The 22,632-nt window shown below is 44.5% G+C and overlaps 1 protein-coding gene across 2 annotated transcripts; it reads right to left on the bottom strand.

Moving 5' to 3' along the window:
* Positions 1 to 23: 23 nt before the first annotated feature.
* LOC118283736 (calcineurin subunit B type 1) lies at positions 24 to 21,228 on the bottom strand. Of its 2 annotated transcripts, XM_035606043.2 has the most exons (6): positions 20,920 to 21,228; positions 13,386 to 13,425; positions 5,071 to 5,247; positions 4,646 to 4,705; positions 3,578 to 3,762; positions 24 to 2,461 (listed from the first exon to the last, which is right to left on the bottom strand). In XM_035606043.2, exons 1-6 carry the CDS (start codon positions 20,920 to 20,922, stop codon positions 2,414 to 2,416), a joined length of 513 nt encoding a protein of 170 aa, XP_035461936.1. In that variant the 5' UTR covers positions 20,923 to 21,228; the 3' UTR covers positions 24 to 2,413. The 2 variants fall into 2 exon arrangements, with proteins under 2 accessions (XP_035461936.1, XP_035461935.1); XM_035606042.2 differs by lacking the exons at positions 13,386 to 13,425; positions 20,920 to 21,228 and adding an exon at positions 5,811 to 6,048.
* Between the last annotated feature and the right edge of the window lie 1,404 nt (positions 21,229 to 22,632).

Here is a 22,632-nt window from a genome sequence, read left to right as displayed (position 1 = left end):
AAAATAAAAGGAAATCCATTACGTATGTTTATTTAAAGTTTATTTAAATTGTATTTAATTTTTCATACAGTATCAAGTTTCCAACAGTCCCACAGCATGAGATGCAGCATGCAGAAAAAAAATGAAGGTTCTGAAACTTAAATGTGTTCAGATATTCCCAGAAAATAAAAAGAACCCAAAAGTCCAACAGAGAGAAAAAAAAAAGTAGCACTTACAAACTAAAGAGCGGTCTGTACTACACAGAGGAGAGAGAGCCAGAACTGCATTTAACAAATACTTATATACAAAAACAAAACAAAAAAAAACATAAAAAAGATTTCCCCTTTAAGCTGAGTACAGTATGTGGCAGTTTGAGACGGGTCAGAATATGAGCATCTCACCGACCCGGGTAACGAATACAAAGAGTTACTTAAGTGTAGTTCAGTTAATTTGGATTTACCTCTCAGTGTACATGTACATTTACCAAAAGTTTGGCAACATCCATATTTGTTATACCGTGAAATTCTTAAATATATTCACATCACCATCCATGTGTAAACAAAAATTGATTCTACATGCACAAAAAAATTATATATATATATATATATATATATATATATATATATATAGTCTTCCATGTCATGCAAAGCACAGGGGTCCCCCGAGCCGAGCAGAGGACGACATCACTCCAGATTCACATCTCGGACTGAGAACTCCTGTTAGAACGAGCCGCCGGTCTCCAGGCGCTTTAACAAAAAGGCTTGTCCCCGACGCCGTTCGTAGTAGGAAACCTATTTCCGTTAGAAAAGTATAATTTGGTCGAATGTTTTTTTTCTCTCTCCCTGTTCATGTTAGTGAGTAAATATGATTGTGAGAGAAAGAAGAAAAAGAAAAAAGTGGGGAGAAGAAGCCAACTTCTGAAATGTACATGCTCGAAAGGAAGATATAAACAACTAACTACAATGTACAGTTTGTCCCAGTTCATCGTGTTGACATTTCGTGACGATGTTCGTGTTGCGTTAGAGAAAAAGACAAACCCCGACCCGACCCTGAAGGGCTCACGATAGTTAAAGCTGAGGCAAAGCCTTTCTTTCCTCTCTCTGGTAAAGACGAGGAGGAGCGTGTTGATTACCTAATATACATGTTAGTTAAAAAAAAAGGAAAAAATACACTGCCTGCAGATAACTCTCTTATGTTGCTATGTACTCGCACGAACAATGTAAAATCTCACTCTTAAAACTGTCTCAAGTTCTTCAACCAAGTTCCGTCCGGCTGCTTTGCCCAAAGCCAACGTTTTTCGAAGTTCACACGGGTTTAAACGCGTAAAAAAAGAAATGAAGAAAAATACTTAATTGAGAGTAAACCGTGGATCGCTTCGCAGCCACAAATATATATATTTTTTTGGAAAAGACATTTTCTTGGCATTTGTTGTAATCTATTGTGACGAGGAAAACGAGGATGATAACAATAATAATAATAATCTCCAAAACAATACAAACACATTCTTTAAGTATAAATAAAACTATAGCAAATCTTATTACAAAAAAGAAAACGAACCTAACTTCTGCTAAGAGCGACTCGGAAGCTTCATCTGGTCTAATAGTTTACCGGCTCGTGTGTGTGTGTGTGTGTGTGTGTGTGTGTGTGTGTGTGTGTGTGTGTGTGAAATCTAAAACGGAGGAGAGAAAAAAAGAAGAAATGGGGTTTTTTTGCATCTAAAGCGACTCTTTTGTCTGGCGTGATTGACAGCAGGGAGGGATGATGGGTAATGACTTGTTTGTGGATATGTTCCGGTTGGCACTTCATACCCTACTTCTCTAGCGGTAGCTGTAAAGTCAAGTGTTAACACGAGACAGCCATAGGTATACTTGTGTTTTTTTCTTCTTTATAAAAGACAAGAACAAAAAATAAATATCAAAAAAAGAAAAAGGAGAGAGGATGAAATATGAACAAGCCGACCCGCCTCCCCCTTCCCCCTCCCTCATCCAGAGATCGGAGACGCGCTGATCTCCTTCGGTGTCTTTAAAGTGCTACGACCGGGTTATTGGGGAGGATTCTACAGTTCAATAACACTTTCAAATTTTGGCTTCGCCAGGCCGGTGTTATTTTTGAAAGAGAAAAAAAGAGAGAGCGGGTGTGAGAGAGAAAGAGAGAATACTTCCATTGAGTCACACACACAGAGAGAGAGAGAGAGAGAGAGAGAGAGAGAGAGAGAGAGAGAGAGAGAGAGAGAGAGAGAGAGAGAGAGAGAGAGAGAGAGAGAGAGAGAGAGAGAGAGAGAGAGAGAGAGAGAGAGAGAGAGCGAGAGCGAGAGCGTTTCGGCCGGACGTCTTGAGCAGATGTTCGGAGACGGTGGAGAAAGCGAGCGTCGGGGAGCGAGGGAGGATGGGTGGAGTGAGGTTGAGGTTCAGCAAGCGAGAGGAGGAGGGGGCGCTCACACGTCCACCACCATCTTTTTGTGTATATCGAGACCGCCGACCACCTGGAACAAGAAGAGGGAGAGAAAATACATCATTTAATCAACTGCTGATACAGGTCGTGATGGTGAAAGCAAATGTTGAGATGTGGGGAATCGCTCGGCTCACGTTTCAGCAGCAGTTCCATTACTACCTCTACAGCCTCTGGACAAAAATCTCTTCATATGTATCACTTATCATTTTTATTATAACTGAGCTTAAAGAGACTTTTGGTTCCCTCTCTGATCTCAAATTAGATTCCCAGCTGCTATTTAAATCTGTATGAAAGAAATTCGGTCGCATCGTCGCAAAGTCTTGCTTCTCAGCAGTTATTTACAAAAAAGGCCCAGGTCCTCCTACAAATAATACAAGTTGAACAGTAATAACCGCTGTTTGGTACAGCAACGGTCATAAACGTCATCATTATTACATCGTCTTTTCAACATTTTAACTGTTTATATATATATATTTCTTTGAGGCTTTATAGAGCAGATTCGGATTTTCATCTGAAGCTCGTCTCCTGTGGTTGGAGCACTTTGTACATAATGTCGGCTCTACGTAATTAAGGTCTGGGTATTGAGCCCGATTCAATCCCTTCTAGCTTCCCAGTGAGTCTCTCCTTGTTTGCCCCTGCTGCCTGGAAACTCATCTTTTCACCGAAATTCATTACTCCACCGCTCTTCACTCTGATATGCTCTACTGCTTCCAATATACACATATCTATCGTCTTTCATATCTCACTTCTCTCTCCTTATATCAGTCTTCACCGCTCTCACAGGATCATCCCAGGATTCTAAGAATCATGTCAAGGCACGACGCACCCTCGACACCTTTCTCCGTAAGCCTGGCCTTAGTGTAGACTCCATTTTTATCCTTCATTTCTTGCGTGGCTCAATATACTTAAGTGCTACCAGAGTATTTTCAGTGGCCCATCGCCTGAGCAGCCCGTATTTACAGCCCTCGACACCCTCTCGCCACGGGAAGTTTGAAACTGAAACCCTGAGCTGAGCTGTCGAGCCAAAACGAAAAAGAGGCAGTTTCCAGGGTCTTCCGCCCCTTTGACGTTTGCCTTCACCACAACAGGCTGCGTCAGCGGAAAGGGTCACACGCCACCACAACAGGCCAGCAGGGCTTCCACTCACTGCGCAGAACTCCTCGAAGGATATCCTGCCGTCTCCGTCGCGGTCCGCGTTGATGATGGTCTTGTCCACGATCTGCTGGAGCTGCGTGTCCTTCAGGTTGTTGCCCACCATCATCTTCAGCACCTGGAAGAGCTCGCCGTTGGAGATGTAGCCGTCCTTGTCCATGTCGTAGATCCTGAAGGCGACTGTGGCGCGGCCGTGGGGGACAGAAGCAGGGGGTAGACGTGAGTTTTGACATCAAGTCTTTCGCCTCACCGAACACGCTCTTGACTGGCTGACTGGAGACCGGAAGGGGTTTTCATTTTCACATGAATTAGTCTGGATAGAAGTAAAATCCCGAAGCCCCGGCAGGTTTTTTTAATCTCCCTAGCAGACGTGTTTGGGGGATGAGAGACCCTGCACCACGGGTGCGACACCTCTGTCCACATGTGGGTTTTTTGTTTTTAATGGTGGGCGGCTGTGGCTCAGGAGGTTAGGGTCGTTCACAAACCAGAAGGTCAGGGGATTCGATCTCGCCTTGCCCCAGTCTGCAGGCCCAAGTGCAAAACACTAAAATGTTGCAGCTGTGAGGGGTCAATAAAGACTAGAGAAGCGCTTTATAAACACGACGTATGACTGAGGTCGACAGCACGATAAGGAGGAGGTCGTTCATCGGTTCACCGCGTGCGTCTCGCCACGTCTCCTGGAATTGTAAAGATGGCGGACAATCAACATTATCATCAACGCCTCGTGTATTTTCTGCGTGTAACTTCAAACGGGTCAGGGGTTAGGGGTCCCTTGTCGTTGCAGGCTCAAGTGAACATCAAACTGAAACTTTTTTCTCTCAAAAGGAATGATGCATTTCTTTCAAAACCAAACAATCACTCTCATCTTTATGACGTCAACGTAGGTGCCTCTCTTCTTTCGCTTCTCCGCCACATCTGCTACTGTCAGAGGGCGGGGAAATCTGCGGTTCAACCGACCAGGTTGCGACCTCTTGTTGTGTTGCGGACCTTGTAGGTCCGCAACACAACAGCCTCGTACCTGCAGCCTCGTACACACAGTCCGCGGACGAGCAGCTTTACTTACACCGAAGCTTCTGTTCCTTGTCTCCCTTGACGCTGAACTGTGAGACTCCCTCGATGAACTCTGCGAGAGAGGGGGAACAACAATCAGTGACCGTTCTTTTTGACACGCAATGATCATGGGAAACCTGCACTTGAGCATTGTGCACACAATATATATATATTTATATATACATATATATTTGAGACAGTGTTTCAAAACCCAAGTCAGAGTTTGTTTAGTTCTATAACACCACCGTTGTTTTCACTTGACTGTCAAAACTTCCCGAGAGACGAGAGAGGCCGCCGGGTGCAAAGTCCCTCGACATCCCGATCTGATTATTATTATATCGCCGGTGAACCTGCAGAGATACTGCAGTTATGCATTTCTAAACTCAACTCGGGAGAACATTATGAAGTCTGTTTAGTAAAACTTGTCTTAGCTCGTACCTTTGAAGTCCACCTCTCCGTTGCCGTCCGTGTCGAATATGTCGATGACCCTCTGCACCAGCGGGTTCTGCTGCAGCTCGGGCAGCGACATGAACTCCTCCACGCTGAGCGAGCCGGAGTTATCTAGGTCGAGTTTCTTAAACCTCTTTCCTAGCCTCTTAATCTCATCGGCATCGACTGGACAAAAGAGGCGGAGAAGAGAAAAGAGGGAGAGAGAGAAAACGGAGGATCTGGGATGAGATCATTTGACATCTTTTACTCGAACACATTCACGGCCGGCCGTTCTCATCCGAGGCCAAGATCTAAATTAAAAAGGGGGAGGAGGAGGAAATTTGGTGAAGAGTGCATGCGTTGGACTTAACTAGGACAGGAGAATTATAAATGAGCCACGGTGCAACATCCACCTGCAGAATGATGAATACAGAATCATATCCACTAGGCCAGCAAATATTCATGCAAAACATTAAATATCCCTCGCTAACAGCTGCGTGAACTACCACTCGCAAACTAGGTCAAGGACACTGCCTCCACCCTGCACTAGCCAATCCCCAGCTGGCATTTTGGCCGAGAGGCGGGGTTCACCCCGGAGAGGTCGCCCAGTGTGGGTGCAAGTATTGAGTAAAGGATAAACTCATGCAGCCAACTCTGCCACTGCTCTAACAAGAAGCTCAAATAGGAAAAAGAGGTAGTAACAAAAGGAATTAGCAGAAAGACATACAACAGAATTATTGCCGACTTACAGACCGGAGCTTTTCTATCAGAGGGAACCCGGATCTTTAGTTCCCCCGCCATCAGACGCAGCCTCAGACTCCCCTCGCCCGGCGCGCCGACCGAACAATGGCGAGGAAGTAATCCAGAAGCAATAACAAAGCCCGCTGTTAATTACTATATAAGCTCATTCATTCACGTGATCCTCCTGCGATTGGCCAACCCGCAAAAACTACTACACACTTGCCTGCTTTTAATCTGCCGCCGTACAGTAAAGTGACAACCGGCGGCTAATCTATTCATTTTGACACAGCGGAGGGAGAAATGAAAAAAAAAAGAAGGGAGGAGTGATCCAAGTTTTTACGAGGATAAGAACTCAGTTCGTCCGTGGTCCGACCGGGTTCACTGACCTCTCCGCGGTCGGGGACCGGCCCCGGTTCAAACGTAGTTCAAGGAGAAGATCATATCAGGTTTACGCCGCATTGAACCTGACGACTGGGGGAAAAAAATCCTCAAGGTTCCTCGTGGTTGGGTGTGGTCACAATCTCCTCCTCGGTTCTGGAGTTGTGATTTTTAATTTATGTCCAGAAAAGGGAACATTACGGCGTCACAGTGAATTTGACCTTTTAACTGTTTGGACACAAAATGTCATCACGTCCCTGTTTCATCCTTAACAGAAACGATGTGTTAAACTGTGTCATATCCGGACGTACGGACTCTTGACTTGCGGTCATAAACGTTACCTTGACCTTTAAACCTCCAAAAACTTTATCAGTTCATCCTTGAGTCCTGTGCAGGTTTGTGCCAGATGCAATGAAATTCTTGAGATATCACATGCACAACAATGGGAAACCTTGACCTTTCTTTGACAACCAAAATCCATTCAGTTCATCCTCGACTCCAAGTTCGAATTTAGGCCAAATTCAAAGGAAGTTCCCTCAAATTGTTTCTGACATAGTGTTTCTGAAGAATTGTTCATATTAACAACCCAGAAACATGAAGCCTCAGGCTCTGAACTTATTCAAGAAGCAGCAAGCAAACAAAAAGTTTTAAAAACTGACTACACACACACGTCCAAAAGACTCCAAAATGATGTATAAAGCTGAAACTATGAGGCAACTAATTGATCAGTCAGTCAACAGAAAATTAATCAACAAATAGCTTTTAAAATATATTCATAATTTAAGTACATTTTTCAAGTCAACTTCCAGCTTCTCAACTCTTTGCCGATATTCTTAGTCGTCTACGATATTAAGTTGATTATATTTTGGGACTGAAGGATATTTTGGACCATTTTACCAACAATTTTTAATTAAACGATGAATATATTTTTAATATAAACAACTGTGAGTTGCAGCCCTGGTATAATAATTACAGATCAGAAAAAAAAATAAAGTGAAAATGAAGATGTTAAAAATTGATATGCTACATTTATATATTTTGTCGTTTGTGTGAAAAACCCGAATTCTTGTTTGACTCTTGATGGATAACGCTCTCATTTGTCTCCAGCATCAACATCAGCTGCTTGTATATAGTGTCTGTGCTGCGCGAGCACCTGGGGAGGTAAATTTGTACTGCATCTCATTTCCATGAGTTTTGCACAAATACAAATATTTGTTTCTAGCGAGGTGGTCGCCGGCGTGTTTTTATAACCTGGACAGCTCCTGACACACACACACACACACACACACACACACACACACACACACACACACACACACACACACACACACACACACACACACACACACACACACACACACACACACACACACACACACACACACACACACACACACACGTAAAATCTGATATATATACACACACACCACAGGGTTTTCTGTGTCCTGTCCACTAGGTGCCGAGCGCACACGTCCTGTCCTGTGACACAAAACACTTCCTTATCAGCAGCCTCCTGTTTCCTGTTCGGGGCAGATGACACAAGCTTGGCTCATAACGGCGTCAACGGCCGGTGCCAGGGGGCGTCGCTGCTGCCGAGAATCACCCAACTGGACTTGCTAACTTAAATCAAAGCGACATTTTCCTTTTTGAAATCAAGGTAAGCAGCTGGACACAGCTGGTTTCAGTGTGGGGATGGATGCAATTTTTTAAATTAAGGGCTCAGTTGTTTCCCCCCCCCCCCGGTGCATTTCCTGTAGATATCACACATGCACTAACACACACAAACCACATCCTGTGAGTGGGCGCAAAATCACTGGCAGGAGAGCTGCCCTCCCTTTTTTGTTTGCCAATAACTGTATAATTAGGGGGCGCTTGACGACAAATAATAAGTTGCCATTTTCAGAGGAGAGGGAGGATTTCTGAGGTCCTTCGATTTGAATCTTGAATTGAGTCCTAAAGTAGAGCTGCAGCGGATGTTACGTTAACATTAATCTTTCAAACCCGTTCCCTGTCACAGTTTAAGTTCCTTTTGTTGCTACACAGTCAGGTCAGGGGGACAAACACAGATGAGGGCAGCGAGCGAACACGTGAACACCGAGGAGGTTCACGTATGATTAATGCAAACCAAGGACGACAACAGCTCCCTCTCAGACTCGGTCCCCCTTCCCGGGTCGCGAACCAACAAGTCCCACGTCTGGCAGCATCGCAGACGGACCGTGGTGCTCGCAGCTCAGCAGAGTCAAACTTGTGGTTAAGACGGTGGATACGGTATTTTTTTTTTACTACAGCAAGTTACTTCAACTGATCTATCGAAACAAACAAATGAGAATAAAATCCCTTGATCACCAGATTGATAAGCACTGACCACCCTCACAGTAGCCAGACCTCAAAATGTGGTGCAGGCACAGGTTATCCAAGATGCTGGTGGGGCTGCGACTAGAGCTGCAACAGTTAATCGATTAGTAATCGGCTACTAGATGAATCGCCAGCTATTAAATCGCTTCATGTGATTTAATATGAAAGGATAAGTCCAAATTCTATAATATCAGCTCGTGAAATGTGAATGTTTTCTGGTTTCTTTGCTCCTCTGTGACAGTGAACTAAATGTGTTTGGTGTGTGGACAGAGAGAAACGGTTTCCTGCGAGCGCTGCTCGGTGGGAGATGCTAATAAGCTGCTCCGAGGGAGACCCGGTGCAACTGTGAGAAGATTATGATAATCTCGAGTACTCCAGTGCAGATCACACACACACACACTCTTTCATAAACGCTGTGTGCATCCGCAACTGTGTTACTAGGCAACTGGAACACGGTAGCCCCCAACGTGGCCCACACACACACACACACACACACACGTATACACACAGAAACAAAAAGGAGGAGGGGCATTTAAACACGTCGTTCAAGGGGTGAAGACACAAGCATATGTAGATCAGCCTTTGGACGGCTCCCAGCGTCTGTTACTCACACACACAAACACGCATCAATTAACATAAAATAAAAACTGCAATGTTTGGCTCGAGATATGTTTGGTTATGTCTCGTCTGCTCTGTGCTCCGAAAGCTCGTCTAGCGAGCCCTCCTCCTCCTACTGTTTGTGCTGCTCTAGTTGCCTTTATTACTGTTGGTGTCAAATGATGGGAATTAAAGTTCTTGAGACAATGACCACTTTGGATTCTGCTTGAGCTACAGCGAGACCAGCTATGAGCAAGGCCGATACATATATCAACACGAGGCTGTTTTCAGACATGAGCTCCGGTAAACGTCCGGAAAACTGGGGTCTGGAAAATTGTTTCCAGACTGACGCGTTCACACCAACAGGCATCCGGGCGAAGCAGTGTTTTTACCGTTTACGGTCATCAACACGCCCATTTGCTCACTAGGAATTTTCCGGACGTTTTCCTACTGCATCGTCACATGGGTTCACTCGGACTTGATGTAACCGGCGAGAAGTTGACAACTACAAAGTGTCCGGGAGCTCAGTCGAACCATACAAACAGCAGAACAGCTGTGTGAGCGCCAGGCGCCCCCCCGTTTCTTTCTTCTTTTAATTATGAAACACAATGTTCCCAAAATGTCACTAATGAATTTGTCCTCTTCACTCTCATGGTTCACGCTGCACACTAATGGAGACATGTGACTCCATTTAAAAAAAAGAAAAAGTTAACCTGAACTGAGAGAAGCGGGCGTGGAGGGGTGGGGATGATATACAGCACAGGAAAAAAAAAAAAGAGAGAATCCGTTGGCATGTTACTGATAATTACAGCCTAGCCTCGGCTGTATATAGCTCCCCCAACACACACACACACACACACACACACACACACACACACACACACACACACACACACACACACACACACACACACACACACACACACACACACACACACACACACACACACACACACACACACACACACACACACACACACACACACACACACACGATACGCAGTGAGGGAGGGTAAACATGAGAAGGTTGCATGCACAGCTCAGTAATTACAGGAGTTTGACACATGACACGCAGCCAATTAGCATAATGTGTTTTACTGAGCGAGATGGCTTCGTAGCGTTGCCACGGGAACGTGTCAGAAGAACACAGTGTGCTACAGACAAATTATTTATTCATTTTTTTTAAGGACACTGATTAAAATCAATGAGGATGACATAATAGATGAGTTTATTGGTTGCGAGGAGTTCTGATCAGCGTGATGAAACATATTCTCCTGTGGTCTTCATGTAATTTTTAGGGAGATGTTTTAGTGTCAAGTGTTTTCTATAGTGTATACTTGGAAAATATAATTTGATAAAATTGTGAAGGAGAGAGGAGCAAGTTAGTGTTTCTATTTTAGAATCGAACCGATTCTGGATTAGCTGTGGATCTGGAAAGAAGGTCATGCGAGTAATAAAAAAAAAAAGTGAGGGGGGGAGGCGGCAGTCACACCTTTTTTTTTTTCCTCTGTCACTCCCTCAGTCTTATGTCACCTATGTAAGAGGAAGCCATGCAGCAGAGTGTGCGTACTACTACACAGGCGAGCTCAGGCGCTCGGTGCATTAAGCCGATTGCTCGATTCTGGGTTGCTCCGATTAATGTACAGCTACGCCCGCACGGACCAAACCGAGCGCGAAGAAGGGCAGCAGCACGCTGATGCAGTGTATTTATAGCTGTACCGTCATCAGAAACACCCCCCCCCCTCCCCCCAACTACTCAGCCCACCGGCAGAGGCTCCCGCTCGCTCCCACCTCAGGGAAACCCCTAGCAACAAGGAACTCCAGCGAGCCGCCCTCCTTTTTATTTTGGGCGGCTGCAGGCGGGCCTGCCATGGTTTCAGGCCAGAGTGTGTGCGGGGCGTTGGGGAGGGGTTTGTGTGGTATGGGGGCATGGGTGTGTGTGTGTGTGTGTGTGTGTGTGTTTGTCAAGAGAGAGGCAGAACAGAGTGGGTGCATGCATGGACTTCAGAAAAGGGTGTTTGTCAGTGTTCCCACAAGTAAGCAACTAAATTCCTGTCTGATCTGGTTCAGGCCTTGGAAAAAAGAATACGAACAACGACCTATTTCAAAGTCCATCGTGTCAAATGCGGATTCGAACTCCTCAGGATGATCTTACGGACATGAACGAACTGAGTTAAGACTCGGCAGGTACAGTTGAGCAAGTGTTTTTTGTTCACAGCTCCTTCGGGGCGCTTGAGGTGCCTGTCGGAGCAGCTGATGAGCCCAACAGCTGCTCCGACACTTGAGGGTGTGAGGGAAGGAGGCGAGAGCCAAAGAGAGAGGGAGACAGAAAGTAGGAGGATGTTTCATAGGTGCAAGCAATTATCAACATTTGCCCAAATTTAAAACTCTTGTTAATTCTAGGAGGGAAAAGGTATACTTTCTCCTGCCTAGAATTTCCCACTTAGAATTTTTGTATGGATACAAAAAAGGGCATGCATGTAGTAATCTCTCATACGTTTGTCAACTAGTGTGGTGAGCGTTTAGCTTGATCCTGCTGAAAAACATCTGCATTCACATGCTGACATTGAGTTATTTGACGTTTTTTTTAATGATTTCTGATAAGAAAAAGAGAGGAAAAGTCCCAACAGGGAGAAGAAGAGAGAGAGAAGCTGTAAATATAACAGATCGAATCCTTGATGGGTTAAGTTCAGGGTCGTGCATCAGCCAAATCCACCTCCCCTCACTCATGGGGGGGTGGGGGGGGGGCGGGATGCCTGGAAGGCCTGACAGGCCAAGGTCCTGCCCCCCCCCCCCCCCCCCCCCCCCTCCATGATGCTAACAGTAGGGCAATCTAAATATGGCCAGGCCACAGAGTGACCTTAGCTCTGCTCTGTCATTTTGAATATGCCTTCAGTTTCTTCTGCATGTAAGATGCTAATGTAGGTCATTAAGATTTTGGTTTAAGTTTAAATCCCAGATGACTTATGTTCATACAACAACCCTTTTTAATTGTGGACCAAAAATGTCAACCACCACCTTGGTAGCCTTGACATCAAATCAGTAATTCACACGTGGCTCCGACTCTCTCAGAACGACGAGGTTCGACCTCAACAATGACACGGCCCCAGCAGTGCACCTCCACTACAGTGGGACCCGTCGCAGTCTCACTGCTCATTAAAACACACGCAGCAGCAGCAGCAGCGGATCAGTTTTAACCTGGTTTCTAAACAACGTCCCGCTGAAACCGTGCCATTTGCACCAGAGTGTGAAATCTGCAATCGCTGAGGACGTTTGCTGAGAGTCTGAGATATAAGTCTCAATAATGATGTATCGTCCAAAGTAGGGAAGGGGAAGGACAAAGAAGAAATGTGAGTCATATCCTCACAGTTCCTCCACTGCCTCCTCCTCCCGAGAGCTCAGGGGCTCAAACACATCTACTGGGCAGACATCTTGTAAACATCGCCGACTAAATAATTCAAAGGAGGAAACACTTCACGTCTACATAAGAAAATAACACAGAGTAAATATAATCTAACTGAATAAGGATAGCAGTGTAATAATAGGGGTGGATTATATTGATACAAATCTTTTATTATGTGTATTAGGGCAGCAATTTATGATTACTTTCATTATCCATTAATCTGTGGATTATTTTCTCGATCAATCGATTAGTTGTTTGGTCCATAAAATGGTTAAAAATGCCGATGTTGTTTCCCCAAACCTCAAGATGATGTTTTGTTTTGTCCACCCATCAAAGATATTTAGTTAACGTTCACAGAGGAGCAAAGAAAATATGCACATTTAAGAAGCTGAACTACTTGAGCAGATTAATCGATTATCAAAATAGTTGGCGATTAATTTAGCAGTCCATTACTAATCGATTAATCAATTTACTGCTGCAGCTCTGATGTGTATGTAAGTGTATAGCCATGTATAGGGATAAAGCAGTAGACATCTGGAAATCCAATTGATAAAAAGTTTAAAGATAACTGGATGATATTGTTAGATGTTGCCTCATCAATAGAATTAAATACTCAAGAATCAGAGAACAGCACTTCACCGGTGTTTAAAAAAAGAGAGGAAATTGCATGTTGCTATAAAGCATCCCACTCATGCAAAAAAAAAAATCAACATAATTAATGATATAAAAGCTTAACATAAAAAAGAGCATGAGCACCACTTCACAAAACAAATGGCATGCAATCAACGAGCGTGTCAGAAACGCCTGCGCGTGATAGAATACGTCGAAGGAAAACGTGCAAAATACTTACAATGCGAGCACATCTCCAGGGGGTAACTGGCTTCATTTCCCTGAAGAGAGAGAGAAACAGAGAAGTCAAAATGAGTTTCATCAGGGACGCACTACATCTGTTAAAGGAACTGATGATAAAAACTCTCTCGGAAGCCGAGTGTAAACAAACAACTACAGATGAGGGTGTTCTTCAATAGGACAATCAGCCCTGATGCTATCACAGTCACTCACATAGCAACACTTTATGACTTCAAGCTGGGAAATACAAATTACCACAGGAAACAGAACTGACACAGTGTTACTCCCCCCCGTCAGCCAACAGAGAGACAGGTATGACTGTGAAATGAACGGCTACACACTGATCATTAAAATCAGATCTTCAGATAATGTGATCCGTCGGATTATCTTTGCCGACGTGTTGGTGGTGGTTGTGCTTTTCACGGCGACCCTTGCACCTTTTTGATCAGAACATTCCACGCAGACATCTTCCAACATGACTGCCTTCAGAGTCAAAACATATTCACCATCGTCAATGCAGTGCGACTATGTGAATTCCTCGCACAGTCCTCATGCAAAATCACGTACAGCAGCAGAACCTACTGTACCGGCAAAGAGACAATTCATTCCCAAAGGTCAGGACCTGTCGCGTTTGTATTTATGTCTACAAATGAGATCATCTTCACAACGTGGCATCATTTTTATCGAGCAAGCTTTTCAGTGTTTGCTTTCCAAATGATCCTTTAGTTTACATATAGCAGACTTGACATTGAGAGGACACGAAAGTAAGAGACTTACAAATTGTGCACTAACAACTTCGAAGAAAAAAAGGTAAGGAATTTGATTCTTGGGGAGAAGTTGGTCCACTTCCACAAAAGTCTGAAATAAGGGAGCGTTCTTTCCCTGAAGAGTTGGGCCGAGAGGCGATTAATTAATTCAACTGAGGACTGTTATCAAGTTAATTAGTTAGCACTGATACGAAGAAACACCAGCACGTTTTGGGTTTTCTTTCAACGTTGATGCTGATGCTCGGCAGCAATCGTGAATCTGCCGCTGAGTGTTTTGGCTTTTGCTAATGATTATTAGCACCGGAGCTTAGTGAACCTCAGTGAGCAGAACGGAGAAGCTATTCCCTTACTGCAATCATCCTCCAAGTATTGGTAAATTGCATGAAAACCAGAGGCGTGGAGAGTTCGGAGACACAACTTTCTCCGAGAAAAATTGAAAAGTGACATAATCGCAGAGAATATTTCCAATGTTTTCTCACAGATAACCAATAACCATCTTTTGCTCACAGAGATGAAACTCTACACACCGAAGTGACTAGAAAAAAAAAGCTACAGTGCCCCTTATGTCATGCGTCCGGCTTATCGCTGCGCTGCTGCTGCCGCCGTAAGGACAGCAGACTTACCTCGGGGAAGTTGTGGTATTTTGAGAGCAGCGAGGAGTATAAGAGGTGACTCAGGATTAGCCGCGGGTGCGGCGATCATCTGACGCTGACATGTAACGTGGGTTCTCCCTCTGGGACAATCTGCCGACTCCGGCAGTTCGGCAGATTGAATTCCAGTGGAGCTGAACGCGTAAGCCGCGGCTGGGTGTCCCGCTGCCCTGCGTGGCTCGGCGGGTAATAGTGACGATGTGATGCTTTATTGATCTCTACAGGGAGCGACAGGTCTGCACCGCGAGAGCTGCAGGTGCGCTGACTTGCTCAATGACACTTCGGCAGGATTTTGGATTCAACAACCAGTGTCCTCGAGTCCAAGGGCTGGTTGCGAAAGCCCCCCGCCACGCCCTGCTATACGAGACTTGTTGTGGTTCACACCTTTATTTTGGTCCCTTCGCCGTGGACCAAAACGAAACACTTTGCTGTCCCTGGGTGACTTTAGTGAAACACGGCAATTTCCCTCATTGCACGAGCTCAATAATGTGCATTTCGTAGTGCTACGCAGACAGTGATAGCACTTCTTTGTGTTTGAAGACTTTGATTTGGCTGCTCCAGAACTGCTCTCAGACATGCACCGAAGTCCGGACATTTTCCTGAAATCTTCACATGCGAGCGGCAAACTCGGGACCCAATTTTCCAGAGTTCGGGTCCAAAAGCAGCTTAGGAGTCCTCTACATTAACGAGTTGCCATGAACAGCAGACAAAACTGGAAAGTGTTTGATTGAAAGTGTTTTCCACAACAAAGCTGACAACAGGCAATGTACATCTGGCTTCATTTAAATTCACCGAGATTTCCTTACTGCTATAATGGCAACCAACCCACCCAGGTAAATTGAATGGAGGCTAAATGAGTGTGTGGTGGGCGTCCTCTCATCTACATCCCTGATGTCTACTGTCCCATGAGTGCGAGCTGTAGGGACCCTGGAGATAAAGAGACTTATAGCAAAGCAGATTTGGCGTTGAGGATTACAGGTTTACGCATCAAGGCTCGCCTTAGGTCGCCGGTGTGGCTAACGTGGGGTCAGGAGTAACTCTCTTGTCCTGCTACGATTTCAAGTGGTGGTATTGTATTAAAAATACATAGAAATGCATAAAGTGAAAAAAAGCATCTTGCAGAGGAGAGGAACAGAGGCAAAAGAAGGGAGAGAGTGAGCCTTGTGTTGGCTCATCAATAATGCAAGTTTCATTCAGAATCAATTAGGCCTCAGCAGCGCACAAAACACATTGTGCATAATGAAGAGCCCGTCGCCGGTTCAGCAGGAACACCACGTCCGACCCAAAAACCTGACTAATAATAATCTCCAATAATAGACCTGCAGAGCCCAGACGTAACATGAAAGACAGGAGGGCACAGGAGAGTGTACGTGGCCGCAGAATAAAGCCGCTCTCAGACAATGAACTCTGGAAAATATCAGTAAAAATAGGCTCCATGTATTTCCGGTTAGTTTGCCGTTCACATATGGAGAACAACAGGTAACAGGAGATTGTCCGAATTAGACGTGTTCACAACAGAGGGAACCTTCTTCGGAATATTCAGGGGAGGGGTGGCGCCGGGGTACAGCGCCGACTAGCTCGCTGCAAAAATATTCCTGCTGCATTTCCACATGGGCTCACTCGGCCAGCCCCCAACCCCGAATTTGACAAGGCTGCTGGTAGGACGCGTTCCAGAAAATCCCCCTCGCAAGTATGTTTTACGCTCGCCGTGTCGATCTGCTCTCTCGTATTACGTGCGCAAGTTTTGAGTTCGGTAAAGGCACATCGATGTGTACAATACAGTTTCAATGCTGTGCGTTCACTTCAAAACTATGTGAAATCAATGAGTGAGGGCGTCAGGAGGTGATGCTGTCGTCTCTCTAAACTAATCTGAACAGCTTCTCACTGTTTTGAGATAACTTCAATAAGACTACAGTAAATCTCAGTACAGTAGTGCTGAGACGGAATAATTCCCCTTTTATGTTATTGTAAATTGAATACATTTGGTTTCGGATTAGTGGTTGGACAAAAACATGTGCTGCAAAGTAAACTGATGTTGTTTTCTAGGCGTCTGGGAACTTGGGAAGGGCCAAACTAACTGGTCACCATAAACCACAGGGTCGTGTGAAGAGCAAAGACCTCTGGTATGTGTGCATGTGCACATGGGAAATCAATTACCACACATCTGTGTATCTGTCTTGTTTGACACACCTTTACACACAGTGCATGTTCCTGACCATACTTTATTTTAAGGCGGAAGAGTGTCTTCAAGTCAGTTTGTGTTGTGCGTTTTCTGGGTCAGTGCGGGGATCACGAGACTCCCCCTCCTCCACACAAACGTGTCCGCGAGCATCCGGTCCTCGCCGTATAGCCGAGGAGCGTTACGACAAACAAACCCCAACTCTCGGGGGTCGCAGCAGCACAGAGCTGAGAGCTGAGCTGAGCTTTGAGACGGATCTTTAAATAGAGTTCACCCCTCCATTTTTCAGCCCAATGTTTTGTACTGCAGGCTAAAACGCAGGCCAATAACCATCTGACTGTGTAATATCACTAACAAACCGTCGACTCCGTTACACGGAGGAGAAGCCGGCGTTGAGGATATGTGCAAGAATTAAAATGAGCTGATACAATGTTACAGATGCACTTCTCTTTTTTAATATTCAGTTGCTCTCATTTTATTCCTCAAAGCATCAATTCTCACCTTTTTTTAAATGCTAATTTTTTAATATTGCCCTAATAGTGTCTATGTATGCATATCTGTGTGGATATGTGTATACTCTGTGTCACTCTGTGTGTGTGTGTGTGTGTGTGTGTGTGTGTATGGAGGATTTGTACCAGATTTAAGGAGTCAAGTGCAAATATGAAAGTAATTACCAAAATCTTTGCTGCCTGAAGGAACTCCAGCTGGGCTAATCCTTTCAGCCATTCCTATCCCAGTCTTACCTACAAGGGGCCCTTATAATGCCATGTATACCAACACTGCCCAAATCTTCTTGTGCATTAACCCAGTGGTGATAAAGACGAGACTGTGTTTACCAACGGCTGAGAACATGATGTGAGCATTTAAATTCTCCTCTTTAGCAAATAACTCAATTCCACTCAGAAATGTGACTAGATTTGGACATAGAACATCTTGTATTATTTCAGCAGGAGTATTTCTACACACGACCACTACGTCCATTCATGTATATTCGACCACTATGAATTCAATTACTGAATTGTTTGAAAAGGCTGCTTCTATATATATATGAAAGCTTCTTTATCACTCAAACATCCAATTCACATAACTTGGGGAAAGACACTCAATTTGTTGATTAAAATCAGTCAAATAATCTCAATGAGTGATAGATTCTGCTTCTTGCCAACACGTGTTGCACGTAGTATATTGTGATGTACACAGAAACAACAAAAACTCCCAACTCCAGCTTTTTAAAACCTGCTCCTGCCTCAATATCAGTGCCTTGAATTGCACGTACACATCCTTTACATCTCCTCTTCTCACCCTGGATGTGCCATATGAATGTTACCTCAAACTTCTCTATTCACCGACGGGCACAGAGGCCGACCTGTCAGAAAAATGGATGTTTACTGACAAAACTGACTTAAGAGTTTGGCCTGTGCCTGTGACTGAGGGCCGCGGCAATTAGACGGCCAGTGTGGGGGAAATAAATCCAGATTGAGTGGGCTGGTTGGAAGTGCAGCGTGGATCACGTAGTGTTGATCGTCTCTTCTGCTGCTGCTGCTGGTTCTGCACTGTGGCTTTTATCTCTTCTACATTAGCTGCGGCTCGAATCCGTATGTGGGTGGGTGGCGCTTGATTGCTAGGCAGCATATGGTCGGCCCCTCAGCATCAGATCATTTCCACTACATGCTTGAGCAACAGTGGATCCCCCCCGCCCCCCCATCCTCCTCCTCCCCCCCTGCAGCTGAGAGGAATACATTTTCGACAGGCCGTGAGTTGGCACACTGTCCGTGGGACGTGCATGCCCCCGAGTTTCTACCCTCTGGCAGAGAGAGACGCGGCTGCAGGGCAAATGTTCTGACTGTTTTCTTTATCTCGCCTGTCTGTCTGTGGTAATTGTATTCAGTATTAAAGCATCAAGAAACATGTTTTGTGCAGCAACATATGCAGAATATAACCTCAGGAACAGCAACCTTGAATCACAACACGAGTTACCCAACCAGGGGTCTTTCCCAACTTATTTGCATATATTAGACTGTTCAGATTTTAAGGCTTTACTCAGCAAATATATCCAGAAAACAGTAAAAAACCTGCTTCTTAGAACAGCCCCAGGTGACAGTTACTGTCTTGTGCTGTTAGTCATCATAACAATGCTAATTCAGAGTACACAGAGTACTATAGCCGCTGGTATCAGATCAATGAACAAGTGCTCAACGTTGAGATAGAAAATCTGAACGTAAGAGTAAATTCTTTTAAGGAGATTTCTGCACATTTGCAGAGATTATGCTTTTTATTATGATTATCAATACCTGTAAGGTTAGAAAAAAATGAATCAATACCTGTAAGGTAAGAAAAAATGTATCTAAAAATAAATCCCTTCGTTTAAATTATGAAGAACTGCGACCAAGACATATTGTCACTATTCCCTGGTGGACAAGGAATCTAACGGCGACACAGTTTCTAAATGCTCTCAAACATATCGTGGGACATGCTACCCATCGGCCGACATACACTGATACCAATGTATCTGCAATAAGCTAATAAACGCCTGTCCGCCTGATTTACCAGACTAGCTGTAGTTTGAAACATTTAATGACCGACAATTGGATCACGTGAATATTTAACCACGTTTTATTCTACAACTAAAGCTTTTTTTAAGGAAAGATTCAGGGAAGTCTGGATATTTTTGTTCGGACTTTTTTCTAGAATTTTCCATTCCATATGAAGAATGCATGAATCCTCCAGAGAGAACCCAAAAGCACAGAAAAAGTTTCATCAGGATACGTCACAGCAACTAATGGTTTGCTCTTGAAAACACTGGCACTGACAAATACAATTTGGGGTTGTTGCTCAGTGACGTTAGTAACAAAACCGACGATTACTAGTGAACACGTAGATGCAATCAGGACGTCAATAATCTATCAGCAAAATGGTACGTATGGGAGGATATTTGATATATTGGTGGGTGGAAATAAATTGAGGGGTTGGGAACCCACAACTCTTTCCTACGCCCTTGCAAAATGGCAAATGGTCACTGACAACATGTCAGCTGTGGTCCCTCCGATTGGTTGCCAGTTCTGGACAGTAACCAGGTGGATACCATGCGGTTGCTAAGGCAACTCATGCAAATATACACACACACACACACACATATATATATATATATATATATATATATATATATATATATATATATATATATATATATATATATATATGTGTGTGTGTGTGTGTATATATATATATATAGTCGACTGTACAATAAACACAAGGCAGACCTGTGGCCTCCTGCTTCCTGGTGAGCCGCTGTAACATAGGAAACATGAAACGCAGCTTCGTGTTCCTGTTGTCGGTCCAAGCGTTTTGGTTTTTTTATTCTGATGAAGCTGATGTTGCAACTGTCAACAAAAGCGCCACGCGCCCTAGAAAGAAAAAGAAAACAAACAAAAACCATCGCGATGCACTTCGTGCGTACCCGCGTACGTCGATTGCGTAGCGAACACACAAACTCGAGCGTAACGTTACGCGTAAAGGGCCTTCTGAAGGAGCGCTCGTTTTTTGTCACGAAAACTAATTTTGCACACGCCTCGTCGCCAATGACAGTGTGTGTGTGTGTGTGTGTGTGTGTGTGTGTGTGTGTGTGTTTGTGTGTGAGCGTGCGTGTGTGCGTGCGCGCGCTGTGTCGTGGAGGGGAGGGGATAAGAAAATATCTGGGCCACGGGGTTCCAGGCTACTGTCAGCCCCCGGGGTGTCGCACCCGACAGCGCGACGGGGGGGGGGGGGGCGGGAGGGAGCGTTTCCTCCACTTTGTCGACAGTTAACCCATAAACAAGCGAAGCGGGAAAAAACAAACCCCGCCACACAAACGCCACATATTAAGCCGAGACACGCAGGGCCCGCCGCCGCCGCCGCCGTGTTTACCAGTCGGGGACACACACGGGAGCCGTGGCCGCTTACCATCTTGCAGGTCGGATGATGAAATCCGGGCGGTGAGGAGGTGCGGAGGATGGGAGGGAGGGAGGGAGGGGGGCGGGAGTCGCTAGGCCGCCGAGTTGTTGGCGAGAAGTAGAAGAAGAAGAAGAACACACGGCTGCGGTGCTCCGGGAGGTCTCGGCCCTGGCTTCTCCACCCAGCTTCAGGTTGCTCTCTTCTCCGGTCTACAGTCGCTCTCTAACCCTGCTTCGCGGAGGAGGAGGCTCGGTTTGACGAGCAGGCGGTGGCGGAGGGGAGGAGACACGATGCGAGCAGGGGGAGGTGCGAGCATAGTACTGTACATCCGGGATCTACAGGTTCTGTTTATTTATATTTGCACGGTCGTTAACTGGATTGCGCGCGTGCTCCGCCTGCTGGCAGCCGGACGTAACTGCACCCAGGCCCCCTTTGGTGTGTGCGTGTGTGTGTGTGTATGCGTGTGCGTGTGTGTGTGTGTGTGTGTGTGTGTGTGTGTGTGTGTGGCACATGGAGCTTGATCGTATATAATAATCCCTGTGGTTCGTCAATAGCACAGACTTCGCCTCATGGACATGGACACTAAATCCACGCTAAGAGTCGTGGATTGGATTGGCAAAGAGAGCGGAGTCAAGCCTGCCTGTGGTCATTTTAATAGTAGTAACAGTAAATATAGCAGCAGGAGTATGCCTTGTAATTCTGAATAGCACATTAAGAATCCCACTTTAGGATAATATATATATTTACAGTTTTGAACATGACACCCACTGACACCCCTATCTAGTATATAGACACCTGAACGTTTTTTTTATAGCTATTGCTTCACTTTTCCTTGGTCTAGTTCTAAATATTGTGACTAACCTAAATCACCTTGCTTTGATTCTGAAATAAACTTTGGAATGATGTATTGCCACACAAAAAGATTTCCAATTTTACTATGAATGAAATTACAAACAAAAAACACTTTCACAAAAGGTCAGAATCTTATGTAAATATTTTCATCATAAATATTGTTGCTCTGATTTATTTTTGCATATAGGTCAATTCAATATCTCACTGAAAACATTTCATTGGAATTTCTACCAAAATACAATTACAGTAATATATATATATATATATATATATATATATATATATATATATATATATATGAAAGCATTTCAAACAGTTCACTGTACAAAAATACTACATTTTGAAATATTAAAACTCAAAACAAGAAATATATATTTTTTCCAGATATGTCAGGTTACGTTCTGAATATTTCAAATACAATATTTTTCTTTAGTAAAAACACTCATATTTGTGGATAAGTCCTTTGGAAGAGGTAGAGAAAACAAACAACTTCACTCAAATAAAAAATCTCAACTTCCAATACTGCATGTACGCACACACATACACACACACACACACACACACACACACACACACACACACACACACACACACACACACACACACACACACACACACACACACACACACACACACACACACACACACACAGCTAAACAGAGAGTTTTTATTCCAAAATTCCAGAATCCAGAATTTGTAAAGTGAGTGTAGAGCCGCTGACGCAGTGTCATTGTAAATGAATGAAATCTTTAACAACCTTTGGAGAAAACAGACAGATGTTTTCCTTCTGGGCAACTCTTTATGAGGAACTGACCTGTACACATTTACGAGCCTATTAAAGATTTAATAAAGGCACAATTGGGCAAACTG

The sequence above is a fragment of the Scophthalmus maximus genome, chromosome 10 (assembly GCF_022379125.1).
Source record: "Scophthalmus maximus strain ysfricsl-2021 chromosome 10, ASM2237912v1, whole genome shotgun sequence".
In the NCBI taxonomy this organism is placed as follows: Eukaryota; Metazoa; Chordata; class Actinopteri; order Pleuronectiformes; family Scophthalmidae; genus Scophthalmus; species Scophthalmus maximus.
The sequence above is the reverse complement of the archived record's forward strand: the minus strand, read 5'-3'. Positions and strand labels throughout refer to the sequence as shown.